At 38.3% G+C, this 23,097-nt stretch overlaps 1 protein-coding gene across 1 annotated transcript in view; it reads left to right on the top strand.

Annotated features, from left to right (window-relative positions):
- The window catches only part of COL25A1 (collagen type XXV alpha 1 chain), a 317,436-nt gene extending 294,619 nt beyond the window's left edge, over nucleotides 1-22,817 (top strand). Inside the window, exons 29-36 of the mRNA XM_075032675.1 lie at nucleotides 816-866; nucleotides 1,230-1,256; nucleotides 6,317-6,370; nucleotides 11,563-11,616; nucleotides 12,852-12,878; nucleotides 13,607-13,660; nucleotides 19,331-19,417; nucleotides 22,265-22,817. Of these exons, the coding sequence (XP_074888776.1) occupies nucleotides 816-866; nucleotides 1,230-1,256; nucleotides 6,317-6,370; nucleotides 11,563-11,616; nucleotides 12,852-12,878; nucleotides 13,607-13,660; nucleotides 19,331-19,417; nucleotides 22,265-22,504 (594 nt within the window). The 3' untranslated portion in view covers nucleotides 22,505-22,817. The remainder of the gene's footprint in view (nucleotides 1-815; nucleotides 867-1,229; nucleotides 1,257-6,316; nucleotides 6,371-11,562; nucleotides 11,617-12,851; nucleotides 12,879-13,606; nucleotides 13,661-19,330; nucleotides 19,418-22,264) is intronic.
- Nucleotides 22,818-23,097: the final 280 nt, after the last annotated feature.

The raw sequence follows: 23,097 nt of genomic DNA, 5'->3' as shown, positions 1-23,097 counted from the left end.
TGTCTTACATTTCAAACCTCATTTTGTTACCACTGTTGCCATCACCAACAGCTAGTGTAGCAGAGGGACTGTGCATAAGTCTGGAGACCTGATTTAGCATCCCTGTTGCCACCTTGCAGGTTACAATAACAGCCCTTTGGGATTAAACCCAGGAAAAGAGATGATATTAAACTGTAAATATCATCATGAAATTCTCTTTCATGGATTTTTTAGGAACACAGAAAACCAGCACAGAATAGGCATGCACTAAATGCTGAGCAACCTGATTACCTATTTTAATGACTTTAGGAAATTCTTGGTACAAGTGGGTTAAATGAAATAAAAGGAGAGACAAAAGGCAATTTTGAAAATATGCCAAACCCTAGCTTGAATTTAGTATCTTTTCCATTCATCAGTATTGGGGAGGAATAAAATCATACATCATCTTCTGTTTCTGTAGATTATGTAGTACAGAGACAACTAAGGAGCACATACCATAAAATATTAAAAGTTCAAGCATCCCTGCTCAGTACTGTTTGTCTTAGATCTTTTTTTCCCCATAGTGTCTTAAAGTGTATCTTAGGCCCTAGGAATAAGAGTCAGGAGACAGGCACGCTGCCATACGGCACAGGCAAATCTAAACTTCAGGTACCCTGTCTTTCGAATCAAAATAACTCCCATTCCTAAACCCATTTCTAGATATGCTGTCAATGTGCACCATTGCATTGCTATGTTTGTGAGTGCTTACCAACAGAAGAAGGGGCAGTCTGACTTCTGGTATTTGTGAGGGAGTTCTTTACTCTGCATGATTTAATGCCGTTGTTTTTTATCTGTAGATGATAGGACCACCTGGACCACCAGGGCCACATGGTCCTCCAGGCCCTATGGTAAGCTTGGGAGGAAGAGCGGGGCTAGAAAGGCCTTAAGCCCTCTTGTAATTTTAATGTCTGCTTCATAGAAGTGCTATGAGAGTATGTGGTACCATTAGAGAGGGACCTAATTTAGGACCTTTTCTGCATGTCTTAAAATTCATAGGGAGTAGAGAAACAAATTGCACCTGCAAATGTTAGTGTTAACATGCTAGTGGTCTGGTTCCTTCTCTGCATCAGGTGTTTACAGTTGCTTTACTGGCAGCTGCATTTCATCTGTGAGGACAAAAATACAGGTGCAACTTGCACCCCTACAAAGCAACAAACTATTAAAAACCTGTGGCATATTTTCATAATGAAAAATGGTATCTTTATTTTCAGGGACCTCATGGACTGCCTGGCCCAAAGGTAAATTAATGGCTGTCTTGAATAGTCATGCTTTTGATGTCTGCAAAGTCTTGATGTCATGCTTTGTTCTTTAATGCATGCAGCTATGTTTTGTCTTATGTCTCATTTAATAAATGTTTCTGATATTCTTAAACCTTAAAGCAGATTTTAATATTAATAGATAGCTTAAAAGCTTTTTAAATTTTCTATGATTGTTTCTGAGTAGTATTTCTCCTGAACATTGGCTGAATCCATTTTTTTGTATTAATATTTGTGGTGTGGCACTAAATTATTTAGTTTCGTATTAATAGGCAAGTTGCTCACCATTGCACTTGCAATTGGAATTGCTTTTGAACACAGAAGCATGTGATATGCTCAGGAAATGGAGTCAGATAAACTCTTCTTCATTTATGCTCTCTTGCATCTCCTACTTCTTCCAGTATGAATGGCCTTTCACCTTCTCAAGTGCCATGTAGTTTGCTGACCAGTTCCTTCACACATTATGCAAGTTCCCCATCACAAACTCATGTGTGTATTTTCATGTTTTCCAACCTGGAATCCCTGATCAGGCAGGTCTGCAATACTATTTGAACATTTTCCACAGCATAGTACATGAAGATACACTGTAGGGACTCTCTAAGCCCATGAAAACAGCTCAGAAGGGAGTTTTGGCAGAGTTGGAATATTTTAATTTGTGCTTTAATTCAGTAATCACCAGTAAACTAAAATTCATTGTGACATTACAGCATAGTATTCATTAGGGCCAGCAGTGTTGTCAGGCATGATCATTTTAATCACTATGGCTCCCTAATCACATGCACCTTTCTCAAAAATAAGTAAGAGGAGGGAGGGGGTTTTTTTATTTAGTTTTTGGATTTTGTTTTGGTTTTTTTAAGGTATGAGACAGAAAATCACAGGTTTGACTCATTATGAGACTGTTTGTGTTACTTTGGCACGAGAAGCCTGAGTCATAAATCATTTTTTTAAGTCAAGTCTGTTCCATCAGCGCCAGCCCTGCCTTACCTCAGGCTTTTGGCCTGAGACTCAGGCTTTTGTGAGATTTCTCAGGTCTGTTTCCAAAACTTTAGCGTTTTCAGTGCTACTGCTCTGACAGTCACATCGAGTCAAATAGAAGAAGAATGAAGAAATGGCTACTTAGGCAGGGTGCAAAGCAGGCAGATGATGTCTGGAGTTACTTAAAGCAGTAGACTAGATTCTGTTGAGATTTTTTTTTTTTTAAATGAATATGATATAAGGTAACATAATACATCAAAGGGAAACCTAGGAACAAGGCCATGAGGAGCAGCCTGGATGAAATACCCACATATTTCTGTTTCCCAAAAGAGGCAGGTGTGGTCAGTACTCTTTTTGACTGGGCAGCCCTCATGCTGAGGTAGTTTTTCATGACATGAGAATGATTTATTGGCAACTCCAGGCCCAACATTATACGCTTAGTGATGTTTAATGTAATAGCCTATGCATAATTTAACAATCACAACAAGACAAGTGCCATTTCTTACGTTGTTTAAACTTCTCTGTATGAACACAGAAACTATGGAGCTCCCAAATAGCTTGGCATTGTATAACCTATACTGCTTCTTTTAATTTGTTACTGTTTAATTATGTATGCTTAAAGGTTTAAAATATCTTTATGTAAGATTTTGCTGCAAATTCCAGTTTGCCATAAGAAAAAATATTGCTTCCTTAAAAAACGTACTTTTCAGGAGATCCCACAGTAGAAACCTGCAGTTTGAGGCTTATTTTTCTGAAAGTTTTCCTTCAGTTTGAATTATCTGCGTGGGATGGTTTATAGGATTTGAGGAAATTCCAAAAACCCCTCAAACTCATGCTTAATTCAAACCATCTAACTATAGTGATAATTATTAGGAAAAGATTCAAAAGAACCTGTTACTCATAAGTTTCCTTTAGTTTTTTTCCCATAGATTTTAAATCTCCAGCAGACACCTCCCAGGTGCTTTTGCCCCCTACTTTATCCATATGTAAATTGCCAGGAAGCTGAGAAGGTTGAATCTGTGTCCTTGTTTCAAACTGGAATTTGCAGCCATTTCTGAGACTGGCTTCTTCTATCCCAGCTTAAACACCCATTATAGCACCAAAAATTTGGCATTTATACTTTTACGTTTAGGGTGAACCAGGGTTAAATGGTCTTAAAGGATTGAAGGGTGAACCAGGTCAAAAGGGTGACAGAGGGCCCCTTGGTCTTCCAGTAAGTAAAAAACCCAACTATTCAATCTCAGTGCAAATCACAAACTTCTCTTTCTACTCCTGATGAACAACTCTGGTTTACTCAACAGCATACATAGAATATACCAGGTTAGAGCAGAGCATCAGTCTTGGTTTTTTTACCCCTAATCTGTGCTATTGTCCAAAGTAACATCCTGTAACAACCAGTGCTGTCAGGTTTTTTTTGTTATGTGTCAGTTGAAAGTGTTCAGTGTCACAAGGATGCCATCACCCCCATTACATTAGTCATATTGTTATTTAAGTGTTGTATGGTGTTTGCGTTAAAAAAGGAATCTTCCCTTTTCCCCCCATGTCTTCAGTTATTCTTCCCCTGTTTGCACTTCTGCAGTTAAAATGCAGAGGTCTAACTGAGGAAAGTTAAAAATTGGTTTAGGGAATTTTATTTTTTTTTTCTCATTCAGTAAGGATGGTGGGTTGTTTCTTTTACCTTGCTCTTTAGAAGATTTCCATTCTGAGTGTTTGGTATAAATTTTGTCTTAGAAAGAAATGAAGGACCTTAAAAATAAATTTTCATGTGGAAACAATACAGTTCTTAAAATTTAGGTTGACAAAAGAGCAAATACTTTGTGTGCTTACTTTGTGTGCATGAAAGCACTCTGACAAGTTAGTTTTATTTTTTCCTCACAAAAAAAGAGTTTGGTTTTCCTTTTTTTTTTTTTTCCCTTCATGTGAGGATTACTCCATATGATTATATTGTTAATAGTAAAATGGAGAAAAAAGGCTTAGTTGACCCAAAGGAACCCAAACCCCTCTGATTAATATTTTCAAGAATTATGTGCAGGGCTTCTGGACAAGGTCAGCTTCACTGAGAATTTTAATTTATTTTGAAAAAAAAAAAGATAATTTTCAAGTTGACAGTTACAGCTATGTAGAGAGGGAGCTTTAGAGGTCTGAGCCAACCCCCTGAAAATGGCTAAGAGGAAGAAGAAAGTTTTGTATCTGCCAGAAATGTTTGTTCCAACCCAGAGCAAAATATGCCATTAGTTTTTCAACTGTATATAGATCTTGTCTTGCTCCTGCTTACTACTTTTTCTAAATGTCATATTAAGGAGCAAAGTCTAAGTATTTGACTTTCTAAAAATGGCTCATTTTCACCGTTAATGAGGGTTTTTTGGGGGGTTGGGTTTGGATTGGGGTTTTTTTGGCCCAGATTATTCCCTGTGTCCCAAATAGTTTTGGTCCCCCTAGCCCCAGCATCACTGCCAGCAGTGTTGGGATAGTCGAGCAGATCCTTCGGTGCTGCTCTGTTATTCGCATAAAATCCACCAGAGGTCAGCCCGTCCCCAAGGATGCTGAAGCAAATAGCCCGAAGTGCCGGGTGCTACCCACTTCCAGCCCTTGACTGTGCTCTGAACTGGGAGTATATTGGGAAAACAGGAAACGTGATTGTCTCCCGGGCTCTTGGAAATGAATGAAGCCATTGTAGTCAGGATCCAGATTTTGTTGGCTGCATAACGCAGTATTCTTGCACTTAAATACTTCCTATCACGGTTAACATACATTTTTCTTTCTTTGTGTAGTATAGTATTCACTATTGTCGTTATTTACAAATTAGAAAGCATGCAAGTAAATTACAAAGTAAATATTTGCGTGTTAAGGCTCAAAAACACCCTGACATCTGGTGTTTGTAGCACTCCTGTAGCTTGACATTATTCTGGTCTAATATAACTGTGATGTGAAGGCAGGGGCGGGTCAGCGATGTTACACTAATGTGAGAATGGAATCAGGCTCTTGATGTTTTATGTGAATTTTTAACTAACATGCTGTAGTAATGTGATACCCATTCCAGAACCCTGTCACAACTTGTACTGTATGTTTGAATTATGTTTATTCATCAGCACCACTTACTAATCTCACGTTCTTGTCATTCGTGTTGTACCCATCATCCATGCTTCCACCTAACCACACAGGGAGCATCTGGCTTAGACGGAAAGCCAGGACCCCGGGTGAGTCCCTCGTCTTTCTGTGTTGCTCTTCGTTCCCGAGTCCGTGTGCTTTCCAGCGGCTCCGCCGGCCACGCTCACACACTGCACAGAGGAAGGAAGGTCAAACGCCGCAGGCACTTTCCATGCTGTATAAGAGGGGGCTTCGAGCAGACTCTTAGGGCAATGTGTGTGGGAAGGAGAATGTCATTCTCTGTAGAAGGAGCTCTGAATCTTAAAGACACAGTTTGGTTTTGATTTTTGGTTGGACAACGGCCTTGGTTGGGGTGCTTATTTTCCTGAGTAAGGTTAGGGATTTAGTTTACACATGAAAACATACTTGTTCAATGCTAATATGGAATCAGTGAAATGGGTGCAGACGTGTGCCGCAGGCATTCTCATATTAAACATAAATGTTAAGTCATTTGCTTCTGATAATGATAAAGAAATTTATAAATGAAAGAGGAGTGGAGTTATGTATTTGAAGGCTTCTGTAAGATTGCCATTGATCACTACCACAGGTAAGTCCACCTGTAAGGACATTTCAATTTAAATAATAATCAATGTTTTAAAAAAAAAAAAAAACTTTGACCCTTCCATTTTTCCTGGCAAAATTTCCTTCAATACATTTAAAGTCTTTGTACATCTGATGGCTTCCATGAATAAAGTAAAATCCAACTGAAAGACAGATGGGTTACCTCATAACAGGAGAGCTTGTAGGTGGAGTTTTGAAAGCCAAATGGATTTGTTTGGCCAGGTCCCATCACAATTAAGTCTGAATTTTCAACCATTGAAGACTGATTCCATGTTAGTTCTTGGCTAGAAGACAGCTATTAAAACTAAAGACTTGTAAGAACAAGACCTCTCTCTTACCCTCTTTGTTTCCTTTCATAGGGTGTAGATGGCCCAGTTGGTCCCCATGGCCCTGCAGGTCCTAAAGGAGACAGAGTAAGTATATGCTCTCTGTGCTTCTCTTTACAAAGCGACTGCTGCAATGGCAAAATGTCATATGGCTACTTATAGTGTGCCTAGATGTTACTAAATATAACAGTACCTCCTCTGTGTAAGGATCAGCACAGAACTGTATATGTGTTCTAGGTAAACACACATTTATCTGTTTAAGGGTTGATTTTGTAACTTATTAACTTCAGAGGAGCTGGTAATTTGTAATGACTAATCAGTAAGAAACTTACAGGATGTTCAAGTTCACGGTGCTACACAGAACATAATTTTGGTTGGTTTCATTATTTTGTCTAAATGGATTGAGAGAACAAACTGGGACAAAAGAAGATAGTGTGATCTGATTATATACGTATGCAATGGCAAAAAAAATGAGTATTTCTTACCTGTTTGCACTTAAGTGTTTTTATCTTGAAAAAATTCTCTAATCTCTATAAAATGTAAACTCTTCTTCCTTTTTTTTTTTTTTTAGCTTAGAAGATAGGAGCCCTCCTATTTAATTTGAAATATTCACAGTAAATTTTCTCCAGTGGAAATAGGACAGGGACCTTAACCTTTAACTGTGAGCCTGTCATCTTTCACAATACAGCCATCAACTTGTACAACAAAACAAAAGATGATACCTTATACTAACTAAACCCTCCAAGGATTTGCCAGCCTGGAATTTTGTCTCTTTGAATTTCTCACCTTAACAAAACAGCTGTGCTAAAAAGACTTCAGACTTGCTCTATTAGAGATGCAGCCATATGGCACAGGTCCAGTTAGCTTTAGGAGCAGTACATCTGAGAAAGGTATGCATGACTTGATGATTCATTTTTACAGAGCTGTGTGTTGAGAAATAAATAAAAGACATGCACTGTAGTCCAAAATAGGAACAGTAGACTGTAGTTACTACTCAGGCTAGTTAACTGTCTGAAGGACTTGGGTATTTTTCCTTTTTTCCTAGGAGATTACAGATTCAAGTCTTTTTTTCAACTAGGACATAACTTTTTTTTCTATCAACTCTGTGAAGATAGTTGAACATCATCTGAACTTCAGGAAATAATTTAGATGAGATATACATGCAGAAGCATATATAAATACTGTACATTTCATTCTTGCATTATGAACCTTTATCTTGAAGGATCTGCCTATGTACTACCAGTTGAAATTTATTTCAAAAACCATGTGCTATAATGCAAACTATTCTTCTAATGTATGGAAGATAACTATAATTGGTTTTTATTATGAAAGTATCTGAGGTCATAATAAGTCATACAGCTGGTTCTAGAATCAGGCCTACCACGGCTGTTGACAAGTAGTAGTTACAAAGGGGACAGGAACTTCTGTGATGTAAATTGGTTCAATAATTGCATGAGCACCGAGGGACAGATTTGAAAAAAAATAGAAACTAAGGTGTACAAGAAATTCCTGCACACCCGCCATTTTCTTTGTAGCTAAATGAATGGGAGGAAGTTCACAAGAAAGATGGAAGGTTTTTTCCCAAGCAATCAACTAGCAAGATTATTGCTGTAATTGTTTATTTAATTATTCAATACTGTTTGGCAGAAGTTGTTTGTAGCATAGTTATCTTAACAGGTGTCTGGCATTAATATATGTCTCATTATCTGAATAACAAATCACGTGTTTTTAATGCAGATTTACAACTTGCATTTGCAACTGATGAACTTGTTATGTGAAAGCAGGAGGAAAACTTTTTTGCCTGCAGACTTCATACTTTGTCTTTTAATTAAAAATGGTACACAGTGCCACTGCTCCCTATCACTGGACAGGATCACATTTTTTCCATACTGATATGAAAAACCTTGGGCCAATATTAACCTAGACAGGTGCTAGGGATTCCTAACATGAAACATAACCACGTTCTTAAATCCACATTATTTAAAATTTGGAAAGACAATCTCACTTTAAGAGAATAAACATAAAATGCTGGTCACTATATATTTATGTCTCCTTAAAAGTTAAGGAAAGGAAGTATAATCAAACCGAAGCCTAGTGATTTCTCATATAGAAATCATGGATTCATTTTTGCATAGACTGCATTTGAGGCAATGCTGAATTACTCTTCTTAGGTAGGACAGACTGTTGTGCAAATTACAGTTGGTTAGTTTGTTTCCAATTTAGCTATTTAATTAAAATAGAAAATATCACAGTCCTTATACAAAACTTATTTAGATGGCAAGAAAGTAGACTAGGAAAACAGTGCATGTCACTAGAAAATAGGAAAACATTAATTTTAGAACGAATGCGCTATTAACTCACTGTGTGAGCTTAACCGTGTAATTTTCTCTCTAAACTTTAAACTGTTCATTGATTATTAAAAGCTAACACAGGATTTAACACTTCCTGAAGTATGATACTGGTGAACATTCTAATACTGTGGTTTTGTGCATTTCTTTTGGTAGAAACAGAAATTGTAATTAACAGTGTGAATTAATACCATTTATTAGGCTGGTGTTTTACAGTCGTTAATAAATTCTTTGCCTATTGAAAATACCATTTTGCTAGGTGCTTAGAGAGCTTTTACTGAGACCATCTTCATTAACCGGAGGAGTTGATCATAACAAGCCTCTGAATCTGGCTGTGTACCTATTAATCTCTCTAATATATTGTCTTGAGAGAAAATAGAGAACATTGGTAAACAGATAAACTTAAACTACTGCTAGTGAAAGGGGACATGTAAACCTGAAGGGTAACGACAGGCATAATGTGTATCCAACTTGTCCATCTAAAAGAAGCTGAAAGACAAAATTAATGAAATGCTAATTTCCTGAAACTCTTGTCTTGATGGCAAAGACCGGGTTTTGAGCTTGGTTTTGGCTCTCAGATGTGTAGCCCGTGCAACACTGTCATCACTACACATGTTCTGTACTGGGAGGGAAAGTGTATTCTCTTTAATTTGGTTAAAACTTTTGTCACCATGGCAGTGTTATGAAATCTTCATATCAGTCTTACTGGAGACACCATTTATGCAGCGTTATTCATGCAAATGGTAGTCCATATTCACCCATGATTCAGGAGACTGAGTGCCATAGGAGGCAAAAACAAAGGCTATGGTTTCTGTGCTTTGGGCACTGATGAATTGTCTTACAAAAAGATATTAAAAACCTTCTTCAGGTTTGCAAATGTCTGTTTCCCTGAAGGAAATGCTTTATCGTAATGGCTGAGGGCAGTATGCCCGTGACAGTCCATCAATCTTATATAAGCCATAAACATTCAGGACCTCATCTGATATTCCAAACACATTTCAGCATGTGCTTTGTATTGGAGGCAAAAAAATTGTGAGATACATTTCTCTAAATATATTCTTACATAACAGATGAGATTATTTCCTAAACTGATACATTGAGTATCTTTATGTCTACCATATGTTTAGCAACGTTATAGGCCTATCTTGAGAGGACTTTTGTACAGTCACCTTTGCTGTTGAAGATTTAAGAAAAAGATACTTAACTAGTCTTGACATATTTCAAGTATTGATCAAACAGTTATATACCTAGGTCAGCACATTAGTTTCTTCTCAGCAGAAAGTTTTAAAGCTGCAAGGGATTTACTGTTTTGAAAATCAGCTGTTACTTCCCGATACCTCCTATTGTTCTGCAAGGGCATCCAGCCTAAGTGCTGCTCAGAAATGGCTGGACATGAACAGAATCCAGAAAGATTGCACATTACACATCTAATCACCACTAGACTGAAGTGAGTATAGACAGTGTCCACCTATGTAAAAAAATGAAATATCTAAAATAAATCAACTGTCAGTTACTCTGACAAACTCCTTACTGCTGTGATTATTCACCAACAGGATCAGACTCAGTTTATTCTGATGCCTGCTTTTTTGTATTATCCAGTCAACAAAATTGAGACTTAGCAGCCCATTTTCAGAGCTGTCCTAAGGGACTTGGCTGTGCTGATGATCACCGCTATTAATTAAGCACACATCTACATCTCTGTCTTGTGCTTTTAATAATAGAGTAATCAATTAACAATGAGTAGTAAATAGCCCAGGTTTTTAGAGGATCTCGTACACAGAATTGTCTCAAGAGCTTAAGTGCAGCAATTGCTAGGATGAAACACAGCATTTCTGTGTGCCAGAAGCCTTGCACAAAGCCTTGTATGAGGTTATGTTAAGGAAAGGAGGTGAAGAAGGGATCCAAATAACCCTACGTAACAAATCCAAAGTAGGAGCTCTGAAAACTGGAGGTGGTCAGGACTTTTTTTTTAATCTCATCAACACTGAGCAGTTTAGTTCTCTCAAGAGAGAGTATGGCTTTTCTGCTAAACTGTATTCAGAAGAAACAGCACCACAGTCTGAAACAAGACTGCTGCCTGCACCTACTTACTAGCCCTGCCTCACTAACAAGCTCACAGAGGGCTGTGCTCGCCGTTACAGGGGCTAATGTTGGCTGACTTGGGAAGTTTAACTCCATATCAATCTTGATGAAGAATAATTGGAGAGCAAAGATGATTGCTACTGTCAGCCTGAAATCTGTCACCTTGAAATTTCATTTCATTTGGAAAAGTTTTCTCTATATTAAACTTGCAAAATGATTTCGGTAGCATCCCTCTGGAAACTGGTAATTTTTCCATAGATTTTAGTGCAGCGTGACATCAAACTTCTGGAGTAATCTCTGTACTTGTTTGTCTTGCACATTAATGCAGTTGTGATTTAATAAACCAGGGTATTTACGTCACTAATCTAGAATCCAATAGAGCAGTTAGCAACACAGTACAGTGCATGGGATAATCTTCACAATGTCACTGTTAATAGCACTGCCTGCATAAATACAAGCTTTGATTGACACATTATTTTTGCTTGTCACTGTGTTGCATCTCAGCCGCTGTGCTGGAGCTTGATGCTGTATATCCTCAATTGTCATTACAAGACTGGATTTTTACTGAGTGTGATGTTGTAGCTGTTACAAGCTTAAAATTTAAATTGGTGCAAGTTCAGTTTGAAAAATATTTTCAGTTACTAATGGATTTAAAAACAAATGTAGTATCATATATCCAAAAGCTCATTTTGCCTAGAAACTAATACACACCTTCTCTTTGCCCCCTGAATCATTTGATAAAAATAAAGGTTTAGGAATGCATAACTTTAACCTAAAGCACTTGGTAGAGATTATTTCTATCTAAGATAGACAATGGTTTTGTTTGCTTGTTCTGTAATCTTTTCTTAGGGTGAAAAGGGAACTGCAGGTGACCCTGGACCCAGAGGACCATACGGCTTGCCTGTAAGTTGCACATAGTTTGTACACATCGTGCTTTTCATCACGCCTTGATTAAATGTTGTGTGCTTTATGACTGCTTTTCACCTAGCAATACAATTATTTGGAAAAGGCAAAGATAGGTAATAATCCCTGACAGTGGAAGGTCACTGGTCTGTATCGCAGACTTAGATTCCTACCCATGCATATGGTCATGCAAAAGTAATGAAACAGACCTGACATGAACCAGCAAGAGAGAGGCAATCCAGAATGCGAGTGCTCCTGTTTCTGCAGCCTGTGGCCATCAGCTGTCTGGGGACCATGCAAGAGTGGCAGGAGGTCAGGATGAACAGTGGAAAGGTGTGATTTTCTTAATGTCAGTAAACTGCTTGGATTTCCGTGCTGCAAGGCTACTTCACCATTATATTTTTGTTTGACACTTCAGAGACCAGTTTTGTTTTAATTTCTGTGGTGTGTGCTCAGAAGCAATTTCAGAAGTTCATTATTGATCATTCATAGGTGGAGATGGTATGCTTTAAATCAACCATTTAAATGATATCATCTGTTTCTAAATTATGAGTGAGAACTTCCTTTGGCCTAACGAGGATAGCCCCAATAAAATCAGCTGACTTACTCTGTTTACTTTGCTGATAACTGGGTCAGGTGTGTACACATACATGTCTGTTCCATACTTTGACACAAGAAAAGCCATGTAAATGTGCTTGCACAATCAGCCTTTGCAAGAGACTTGTGATGCTTCCATACCCTCTCTAGTCTAATCTGTTTGATTAATTAATTTAAGCTGGAATACAGACTCGTGGTTTAATTGGATCCATTTAATTGGATCAGGAGTCAATGACTAGAGACAGTTTTCGAGCTCCGTGGAGTGTTAAATTAGCTTGCAGTGCATGTTTATCTGGGGGTCACTTTTGTGAGTTAAATTAAAAAAAAAATCCAATTTCTGTTTCCCCTTCCTGTGAACTAAAAATGAAAAATGATAGGCTTTCCGTATTTTTTAGCTTGCTCCTGGAATCTGCGTACAAACGTAATTTTACAGTCAAGCAAAATTTTACAGTCAAGTTATCAGTTCCTGGAAATGTTAAACACTGACAGAAATGTCCTTCACTAACGGCAATGCTGTGTGTACAGCCTTAGCAACATGGGGTACCACTGTATAGAGGGATCGCAGAAGTCGGGCATCCAGGCGGCCGATGGTATCACAGCTTAGGGACACTAATGTAGTTTATATGGTTCTTTGGCAGGGCAAAGATGGCGAGCCTGGCCTTGATGTAAGTAATATGTATGACCAATACACTCTTAATGGTAGGTAAGCGTCTTTCAAGAAATAGCTTACTGAGTGTTATACCTTTGTTTCCATTTAGCGTGCATGCAGTACATACAGAGAGTGTGTGAAATGCTGCATTTGCTCTCTCTCTATGATAAAGAGGCCCTTATCGACAGACCCCACCAGATATAGTGCTTAGTAATACAAGTAGTTGGTCCTTTGGAACTCAATAGGCTGAAAAACTGTGCTTGGTAAGAAAATATTCAGACTTGTGACTCAGCTGTAGAAGCACAAGGAGTCACTAACATCTGGTTAAGTAAATTTATCCTAATTAAAGAGAATAATTCCATAACCTGTAAGGGATACATTTCAAAATATAGGCTCTTTCTTCAGCATACTAAAAAGACTTACTGAAAGCCTCTTCCTCTAGTCCTCACTGAAACCTCTAACTTGGAGGAGTCTTTTCCAGAATGTACATATGCTACATAGCATGGACTATTGCCATTTTGAGTGATATGATTTCTTTCCGTTGCTAGCAAAACGACTCTACCAAACACTATGACTTACTTGTCTCACAGGCTCTTGTGTGCATGCGTGTGTGCACACATAACACACATATACATACAAAGCATGTAGTGAAATCATCTTTTTTTATGTTTTCCAAGAGTATTTGAAAGCTTAACCTGCATGTGACTAAAAGTCGACCTATCTTTGTCCATTTTGTTTTTATAGGGTTTCCCTGGTCCTCGAGGAGAAAAGGGTGATATAGGAGAAAAGGGAGAAAAGGTGACCAGTGTTATTAACTGTTGCTTGATTCCTCAGCCTAGTCAGTTCTGCTGTCTTTATGCTATAAATTGTCCCATTAAAACTTATCTTTGTTTCTACTGTGTGCCAAAAGGCAGGTCACAGATACATGCTAAGCAAAATCATGAAAACCCACAAAAATTTAGGCAGAGAACTAGTAATATCAACATGTCCTAAAGCACAGCTTGTTTTTAGGCTCATTTTCTCCAATCCATCCTACACTTGCTGAAAATCCTTGTCAGCCTGAAATTTTTAATGTAGACATCACTGAAATGTGTCATTGTGGTAGTAATTTTATACTGAAGACCCTAGCTCTGTTCCTTGGCAGTATTTGCAGTATAACTGTTGATCCTAGTGTACCATGCCTGTACACGCTACCTGTCCCACACCAAATGGATAAGGACAGGAACTGTTTCAATTTTTATTTTTGGCAATGTGTCTTATTTACAATTAAGTGGATTTAAATTGAATCATATATTCAACCGTTCTGGTAAACCAGCTAGACAGTGAAGTTAACAGAAACAGCCTAACTTCATTTTCACTGTCCAGACGCAGTGACTTGGAACTATGTTTAGTAAAAAGCAATTTAGAACTAAATGCATGCAGAGAAAGCTCATGAGCAAATCTATCCTATTTCTAATCAACACAGAACCCAGTTACTAAAACTGCTGAATTAGCACTCACAGCAAGCCACTTTATATCAAAGTCCACACACACAGCAGGTCATTTTTCTAGTTCAGATTTTTGCCTAGCTAACATGTACAGGGTTATACCAGGTCCGCGTCCCATCACAGTTTCTTAAACAAGAAGCAGGGTTAAAAAGTCACCATGGCTGTTTGAATTCACCTCCTTTTCTTGATACTGTCAGGCAAACCAGTTCCCAGTGCATTGGTAAGGGTACTATGAAATGTATCCTTCCCTTCTGTCCCTTGTTATACTGCTTATTTTGAGCTCAGAGATCACTGGTAAGGCACTGATTTGGCAGAACAACTGTTGCTTAAGCAGGTGCTCTATGAATATTATAAAGGCAGGGTCTGACCTGGCAGAGTAATCACAATGAATGGTGAGCTCATGCTTGCTGTGAAAGACTACAGGTCTGTCTGTCACAAGAGAACAGCTTTTCTTTTTGAGAGCAGTTATCAGTAGAAAGGATGTAACTGATAACTGCCAGCTCTGATAGATGACTGGCAAAATGGCCAGCCTGTGCTAAGCGGGAGTTACAGTAGGTGCCAAATGGAATGAGCTTAACAGTATGTTCTCATACTGGGAGGCATTAGAAGGGTTGCGTCCAGAAGATTAAAATAAGTTATTACCCCTCTTTAATCAGTCCTGGTGAGGTTGCTTGAATACTGCAGATGGTATTTCGATCCTCCCAGTTCACGAAAAACCTGAGAAATTTGAGAGGAAGAAGGCTACCAAGCTGGCAGGGGCCTGGGGCATATGCAACCAATACGAGAGGTTAAAGGAGGTGGACTGGCTTAGTCTGACAAAGAGGAGGCCAAACTACTTGAAGGGGAGATACAAAGATGGTGGAGCAAAACTATTCTAGGTAATGGCAAATGGGAAAAGACAGGATCACAAGCTGCTCCTGGGGGGTTCAGAGTGGCTACTAGGAAAACCTTGTTCGCTAGAAGGGCAGCATGGTACTGGGACAGTTTACCCAGAGAGGTAGCTGAACCCATGGAGGACTGCAGGACCTGGTCTGGTCTGACCTGATCTAGGGTCAGGAATCGTCCTGCTCAGGCTGGGAGGTTAGACTAGGCGACCTCCAGAAGTCTTTTCCAACCAGACCTTCTGAGTCTGTGTTTCTATGTACAGCTAGAGATAGGCAGACAAAATACAGGAAGAAAAGCTGGAAAGCTGGTAAAACAGTTGACTTCTCTAAATATGATATCATGTGAAAATGGAACAGCTGAGATTCTTGCCCTCAGGATGTAAAAAAATTTTAATGTCCCAGAGTCCAGCATGCTGCTTTGGGGTATTAGTTCATTAGTCCCAGAGACTGACTAAATAGCTCAAACACAGGACCTCCAGTTGCAAGAGGGCGAGGGAATTCTGTGTGGCCACAAGGCACGGTCAGGCCCTTTTTGGAGTTCAGCTGCAATTCAAGCTTCCTGTGGAGCCTTGTTCTCTTGGGCTGCAGGACAGGCAGTCTAGTCCTTCATCCCCCTAAAAATTCAGCAACAGGCAAAACCTGTTTCTTGAGGAGAATGCATGTGATAAAGTACTTAGCAAGTCTGACAGATATTTCATAAACCATGTTATCGTACGGGCTTTCAGATTAAGAGGATTGCCAGGAAGTCTGTAGAGTAAAAACGAAGATGGAATCTCTGCTTTAAAAATTCTCAGAATATTCAAAGAAAATTAGAAGGCAAAGGAAGGTCTTTCTTGGTGAAAAATCAGGGAAGATGCAGTTGAGAACTCCATGAAACAGACTTCTATTGCACAGTTTTGACACATTTTTTTCCAGAAAAGAGGGAATACTTGTATCTTGCAAGTAAACTGGTTTCACCAAAACCACCTTAGCTGCATCAATAGTTCCTTTTCTGAATGGAAGGCTGACTCTCAAAAGACACAATGTAAAGCAATTAATAGAAGCTTTCATTATAACAAATTTTCTCTGCTCTGATGTTTTTCCTTAAGTAAATTACTAATTATCTATGACCAAATTGGTGTAATAGCACCCATTTCAATAGAGAGAAAGCAGTTTACAAGTTGAGCATCCAGCTTATGATTTCTTGGGTTTTAAATATTCCCTACAGTATTGGCTGTTAGACTGACATCGCAGAAGTTGAGAATAGCGAGTTTCTAGTTAAGAAACTTAATTCAAATTGCACTGCAAAAATATATATCATTACAAACATTCTATTGAGAACTAGTGATGCTTGTTTTTTTCACAGACATGCTACAATAGGCTGGGAATAAATCTTTACTTCTTCAGTTTGAGATGAGTCCTAGACTGATGATCTTTATTTTAGCCTGTCAGTAGTTCTGCTACAGTGAAAGCAAGTCAGTGTTTGCATTATAATGTCTGCTTAACTTGGCTGTAAAAATAATTTTTAAAACTGCTCTAGCTGTAATTACTCATATAAAATTATAGTCCAGGAGCACTCAGCACAAAAAAATAGGAATAACCTTTAACAAAAGGTAGAGATTGTGTTGTGGGGAGAGGGAGGGAAGGGGGGCCCTGATCCCGAATGTGCAGTTGTGTCTCTTGTTAGAAATACTGACAAAGGAGTATGATGTATCACAACAGTGGCTGGAAAGGCCACTGGTTTTCCACCTGGGGGAAAAAGGCCCATCCTTTTCCCCCTACACTCTGCATTGATGAAAATCTGTGCATGTGGGGATTGGAGATTGTTCCAAACATAACAGTGTTACAGAAGTGCCACAACTTTGTATTTCTCTAGGCACTGAGGAAGGGCAGGAAGGAATTTTTTTTTAATCTTCATCAGCTGTAGATTCTCCGTATCTTCTGTGGATCTCTATAGTTCAGACTAAGGAAGTGAAGATTAAGAGACAAGAACTCAGTCTGTGGAAAAAGTAGTAAAGTACTCAGGAAATCCAGACTATTCTCTACTCAGATGACTGCTGCATTGGTTTGAATAAGATCATGGGTTTGCCCTGCAAAACTGGAAGTTTAAATAGTTATCTTATGACTTGTAACACAACAAGTTAAAGAAATATCAGTCCTAAAGATATAGAAAAGAGTCAGAAACCAAACTGTTCTGTCCATTTTCAGAATCATTTTTGGAGTATGTCCATGCTCTGTGCTTGCATACACTCACAGCAAATATATTGGTGTTACATTGAGCACAAATAACATGAGATTTGACCCTGACACTGTTGGGCTTCTGTGCTACTCTGTCATGTTTGTAGGTTTCAGATGAAAACTTAGCCAATTTACAGTTCCTGACTCGTGGGGATTGTTTTACATCACAATCTTATAATTTGGTAAAGAAGGGTAACGTTTGGGTTGCTGTTTTCCTAATATTGTCCTGCGACTTTTTGGCACACAGAAAAGATAGACAAGAAACTTTGTTCCAATCGTGTCATGAATGCAGTATGTTTTGTTCATGGAAAAGATATTTTCATTTGAAAGTGTCAAGTATGCTATGATATTAAATGAATAATGTGCTTTCCTTCCTTTTTAAAATATGATATAGCTAATTATTTTTTAATTGTTTAAAAAATGGTTTTTCTCTCTTGTTAATAGATTAAGTCTTTCTGTACTGGTGTGGAACTAGTTAAATGTCTATTTACTATGCTTCACCAAAATCCATCTGTCTTTCCAAAGGGGCATTCCTTCCTTCTCCTTCTACCTTCATTCCTTACAATTCCTCTGTCTTTTTTACCCTTTTCCTCACAAATTAAATCCTCCCAATAGCCACAACCTCGCTTGCTGGTTCTCCAATGTCATACTAATTTTCCTATGACTATTTTTCCCATTTCTTTGTGATATTCCTGATTTACTCATCCTTCCTATCCCATTTTTTACAATCCTAGTCCAATTTGTTTCATTTTTTTTAACAGAAGCTTTTTTGATTTTTGTGAAATTGAGAGCAAACCTGAAACTCATTTACCATTGTGATCAACTGGTGTGAAATCAATTATAAAATGAACGCTCTAAAGATCTTATACTGCTTGAAGGTGAGGTCATCTTTGCAGGTAGCTTTGTTGAGGGGAGTCAACTCATTTCCATGAGTAATGAAAGCATTGGAAGTTTTACATTTAAAAAGAAAACTCTTTGTGAAATCAAAGGACTGAATTTCAGTAACATAAGAAGATGAAACATTGCCTGCAGTAGAGAGAACATTTAAATGTTGGAATATTTAAATAAAGAATCTAATTATCATTTCTGACTACTTTATGATACCAAGACATTATGAAATCATTGAAAGTGTTACAGCGCCTCTCCATCAAGCAGTTCGAATGTTTTGATTCCTGTAACAGGGTTTGAAATGGTCGTGTTGTATTTGGAGTGACAGGAGTGCACCCTCAGTGATGTCTGTGGGTGTCTGTGGACACCACTGAGAATAGGATTTGTCCCAAACCCTTAGCAGAGTGCAAAGGGTCACTTCAGCAAAGGATGCTCCAGGCCAAGTTCACCCTTGACGTGACAGCATGGAGGTCAATAGAATTTAGCTAGAGACTAGCTGTCCCTGCGAAGCATCCGAGCCACAGGTCTTTTTTAGAGAGACTATGCTGACGTACTCTGCTCTTGCAAAGTTGCTTCGGACTAGTGACAAATCTTCTAGGGAAGCTGATAAATTCAGCTTAGTGTGCATGTGCACTTCAGTACTATCACTTGGAACAAATAGGAGACCTCTTATTTTGGACTGTGGATTGGGGGGATTTGCAGATTTGCCTCTCTCTCAAGAAATCAATGATTTCCAGCTGTGTTCTAGGATTCAAAACTTTCATAATATTGATATGAAATACCAACACAAACTAACTGATTGCAGTTCTTGCTTGTGATCATATAATTTATTTTTCCACATAATGCACCACCCAAACCAGAACACAGTGGTAAGTGTCCTTTCAGCTCTCCATTGGCTTAAAAAGAAAAACCCAAACTTTTAAACCAATCTTTCTTTAATTTTTTTTTCCAAAAGAATGAAACTTGTTTTATCCAAACCATTGTATCCACAGGGGGAAAAGGGAAAGAAAGGCAAAAAGGGGCCTAAAGGGGAGAAAGGAGAACAGGGTGCTCCTGGATTAGATGCACCTTGCCCATTGGTACGTCTCACTTGTGTATTGGACAATCGATCGTCCTGCTGTAGAATGATGGAATAAGAAATGAGGGGAGAGGAACAAGCACCAGCTACTCTGTCACCTGTTACCCTTTATTAATGCAGCCTTATCTCAAGTTCTGGCAAATTCTGGAGCAGACTTTGTCAACCTCCTAATTTGGTTTAAAGCTCCAGACTTAGGACCTTCAGGCTAAATTTGTGGGGTTTGTTGGTGTTTGTTTTAATTAATTTCTGCCAAACGTGTTGGAAAGGAACCAAATTTGGGATGTGCAGAGTCAGTGCCCCACAGGTTAAATCACACCACAGCTGTCAGCTTGCTCCTCTTTCCTCTCTGTTGTTATTTGTTCGCTCCAGCTAAGTCAATACTGAAGGCATTTCCTTGACAGTAACATTGCAAGTTAATCTTTACAAACAGGGATTCCGTGGAATTAAGGGGGAAAAAGGGGAGCCAGGCCAGCCTGGCCTGGATGGGCTGGATGCCCCTTGCCAATTGGTACAGTATTTCTCTTTCCTACCAACCCTGCATGCGGTTCCTTTGTTTGTAGTCAGCCATTCTCAATGTAAAGTAATGTTTTTCTGAGCTGACTTTACATTATTCACATAACACATGCATGTGCATGAATGAACCAGCTGCTTCACTGATCATAACCGCAATGAGAGAACACACATTTTTGTTGACACCTCAAACCTAACTCTCAGCAGTTTGTTCCCACATCACATGGCAATTTATAAGTTTGTGTCCTTCCTACATTTTCCCTGAGAATCGTCGGTTTGTTATTTTCCTCACAAAATACCCATTGCCTTACTCACCCTGAACGCAAGTCTTTCTAGAAATCCAGCACTATGTCCACTTCTAATCAAGTCTGATGACTTTTGCCTGCACTGGCTCAGTTCTTCACCCCTAGCCTGTCCCAGAGCTACTCTGCACCCTGGACTTCCTTTCAAATCCATGCAGTCTTAGGTGCATGTTTTCAGGATTTGGCCAAAATGAGAGTCATGTGCAGAATGATGTAAATATTATTTCTAAAAATCAAGTCATAGGTTTCCAGTAAGCCAAGCTGGAGCCTAATCTCCCAGACCTTACACAAGTAATATTTTTGGTGTCTGGCCTGTTCATCAAATAGTATTCAAACAGATCTGGAAATTAAAAGCTTACCTGAGGTTTGTAAGAAGATAACGGTCTGCAGCCCAAACCCTCACTGTCTTTGTTATTTAACGTCTTCAATTTAATGGTCTTACCCTTGGAACTTACCTTCCTGGAATACACACAACACTCCCCACCCTATGTTAGCATGAATTCAAGTTCCCACCTATACTAAAATGCTACTTGTTGACCCTCTCCCTTGTACCAATCTGGCAACAGTTATTTTTATTTAACGGCAAAGTAAGTTTAAATTCTTTTCCATTTACAAAAAGAAAAAAAAAAAGAACAGTACATACACATTTCCTCTTAAAGATACAAGGAAGATTTTCTTTTTAATTGTTCGCAGAAAAATTTGATCTGCATGTTCTGATATTGTTTGGTGGTTAAGCACGGTTCTCTAAGATGAATGTTAAATTAAGTAGATTTTATTTCAACTATAGCGCTTCTAATTTGAAGTCAATGGATTTTAATCTTAAATACATAGTCCATTAAGATTATTCCATAGTCCATTTTGTTTGCTTCCAATTAATGGTAACCATATCTCATATTTTGTTGGGGATAATCAAGCATGCTTTTGTAATTTAAAAATGTTTCTCTGTTTCTGTATTATCATTTATATCTGGAGATTCACTAACAAACAATGGATGAAAAATATTCTGTTTATAGGTAATTACTAGAATAAGCTGCTAAGCAAACAGCACTTTCTTGCTTTAGGCAGCAAGCTGTTCCCATCAGATTACATGCAAGCACATTCAAAAATTCTAATTAACCACTATCTTCACATGTAAATTCACATAATAAGTGTTGTTATTCTATATTCTAACAAATGTCAGGGCCTGATCTTTTTTTCTGCTCATTTATAGTCTAGTTACATGATACGTGCTCCCAATTCTGAGCATGTAACTCTCTGGATAAGCCCTGTATAGCCATGTAAGTTAGAATTAGTTCCATGAAAACCAGTATGACTGTGGTCAAAAGTTGGCTCTGATCTTAGTGGATGCATGGAGATATATGAAAGTAGGGTGATGACAGAAAAGAAACGAAGTGACTTCCACTAACCTAAGAAGAAATTAGATGGCCATATTGTCTAAGCGATAAAATAATCAGTGCTGCTGTACTGCCCTGTTCCCACCACTGATGTTTTCTTCCACTGTGTCACTTGAGGTATGTTCAGGCCTTAAGATTTTGCTGCTTCATTCAAAAGCTAAGAATGAAAGTGAACAGAAAAGATCCTATTCAAATTTGAGTCTTGCTACCTTATCATTGGGTTAACTTTGTACTAGGGGCCAATACCCTCCAGATAAAAGTGATAATATTTTTTTGCTCATTGAACTTGTACATTCAGCTACAGATTGTTGTGAATAACAGATTATATTTAAAATATATGCAGCCTGAGCTCTAACAGCAATAAGAAACTGATGAAGATGTTCTAATGATTTAGGGAAAACCAAATCTTTATGGCAGAGAGGTGCACATATGTATTTACAGTGTAAACCTTCTCTCCTTTGGCTTTTCCTTCACCTTGAGAACAAGAGAGGAAATAAGTTAGGAACTGGTAGCTACTTATTAGATAAAAAGTCAGAGCTGCTTCAGCTGTTCTAACAGATATTGATGGAATATCTATCCTATCAAACTTAACAATGTTCTTTTTTTTTTTTTTTTTTTTCTTCCCCCCTCCTCTCGAAACAGGGTCCCGATGGATTACCAATGCCTGGCTGTTGGCAAAAGGTAGGATGGGCAGAGCTTTTTCTTTTCAGGGGCAGTACGCCCTTGGCACACAGAAAAGCCTGTCACAGTCATACTGAGCAGTATCAGGATATACTTCAGAGCCTCTTAGACAGATGTATGCAGCAATGCAAAATAAGACCTCTGCATGGCAGTAGTGGGTGTGACGAGGTTGTAATACATGTAGAAGTAATAACTCATTGAGGCAGTATTGTAGGAACAGTTGGCATTAGACTTCTGGAAAGTCCAAGACTTCTCTCTTTCATATGAAGATTCACACATCCTTTGGTTTCTGCACATGATCACTGCTTCCCATTCTTTATAAAAGGTCATGGATATGGCATTTCTGTCAAATATTTATATTGATCTATTATGATATTATTTTTCTGGGATACCTAGAAGAATAGTGCATCCTGCCTTCTTCTTTGCCTTACCTTTCTATTCCTCAATACATTCTCCTGGTTGTTATGTTGTATGCTAATGTTAACTAGCAACATTATTTTAGCAAAGATTTAACCTACACAGTGCTAGATTTTAAAACATAGCATTCAAAATAATGTAAGTGGAGGGATACTGGCATATAATACATTAGAAAACATAAAGCATAAGAGAAATCCTGGGTGCATTTATCTCTGAAGAATAGCTGGTGCTGAGGAATAACTATCTGCATTTGCAACTCTGCCATATCTATGTATTTGGAATAGAAATCTGAAATACTGATTTACTAATTTAATTAATCTGTATCTCTTTTTGTCTCTGCAGTGATGAATCTAACCTTACAAGCATGAAGTTGTGTA

Source organism: Buteo buteo, chromosome 1, assembly GCF_964188355.1.
Source record: "Buteo buteo chromosome 1, bButBut1.hap1.1, whole genome shotgun sequence".
NCBI classification, from domain to species: domain Eukaryota; kingdom Metazoa; phylum Chordata; class Aves; order Accipitriformes; family Accipitridae; genus Buteo; species Buteo buteo.
The sequence above is the reverse complement of the archived record's forward strand: the minus strand, read 5'-3'. Positions and strand labels throughout refer to the sequence as shown.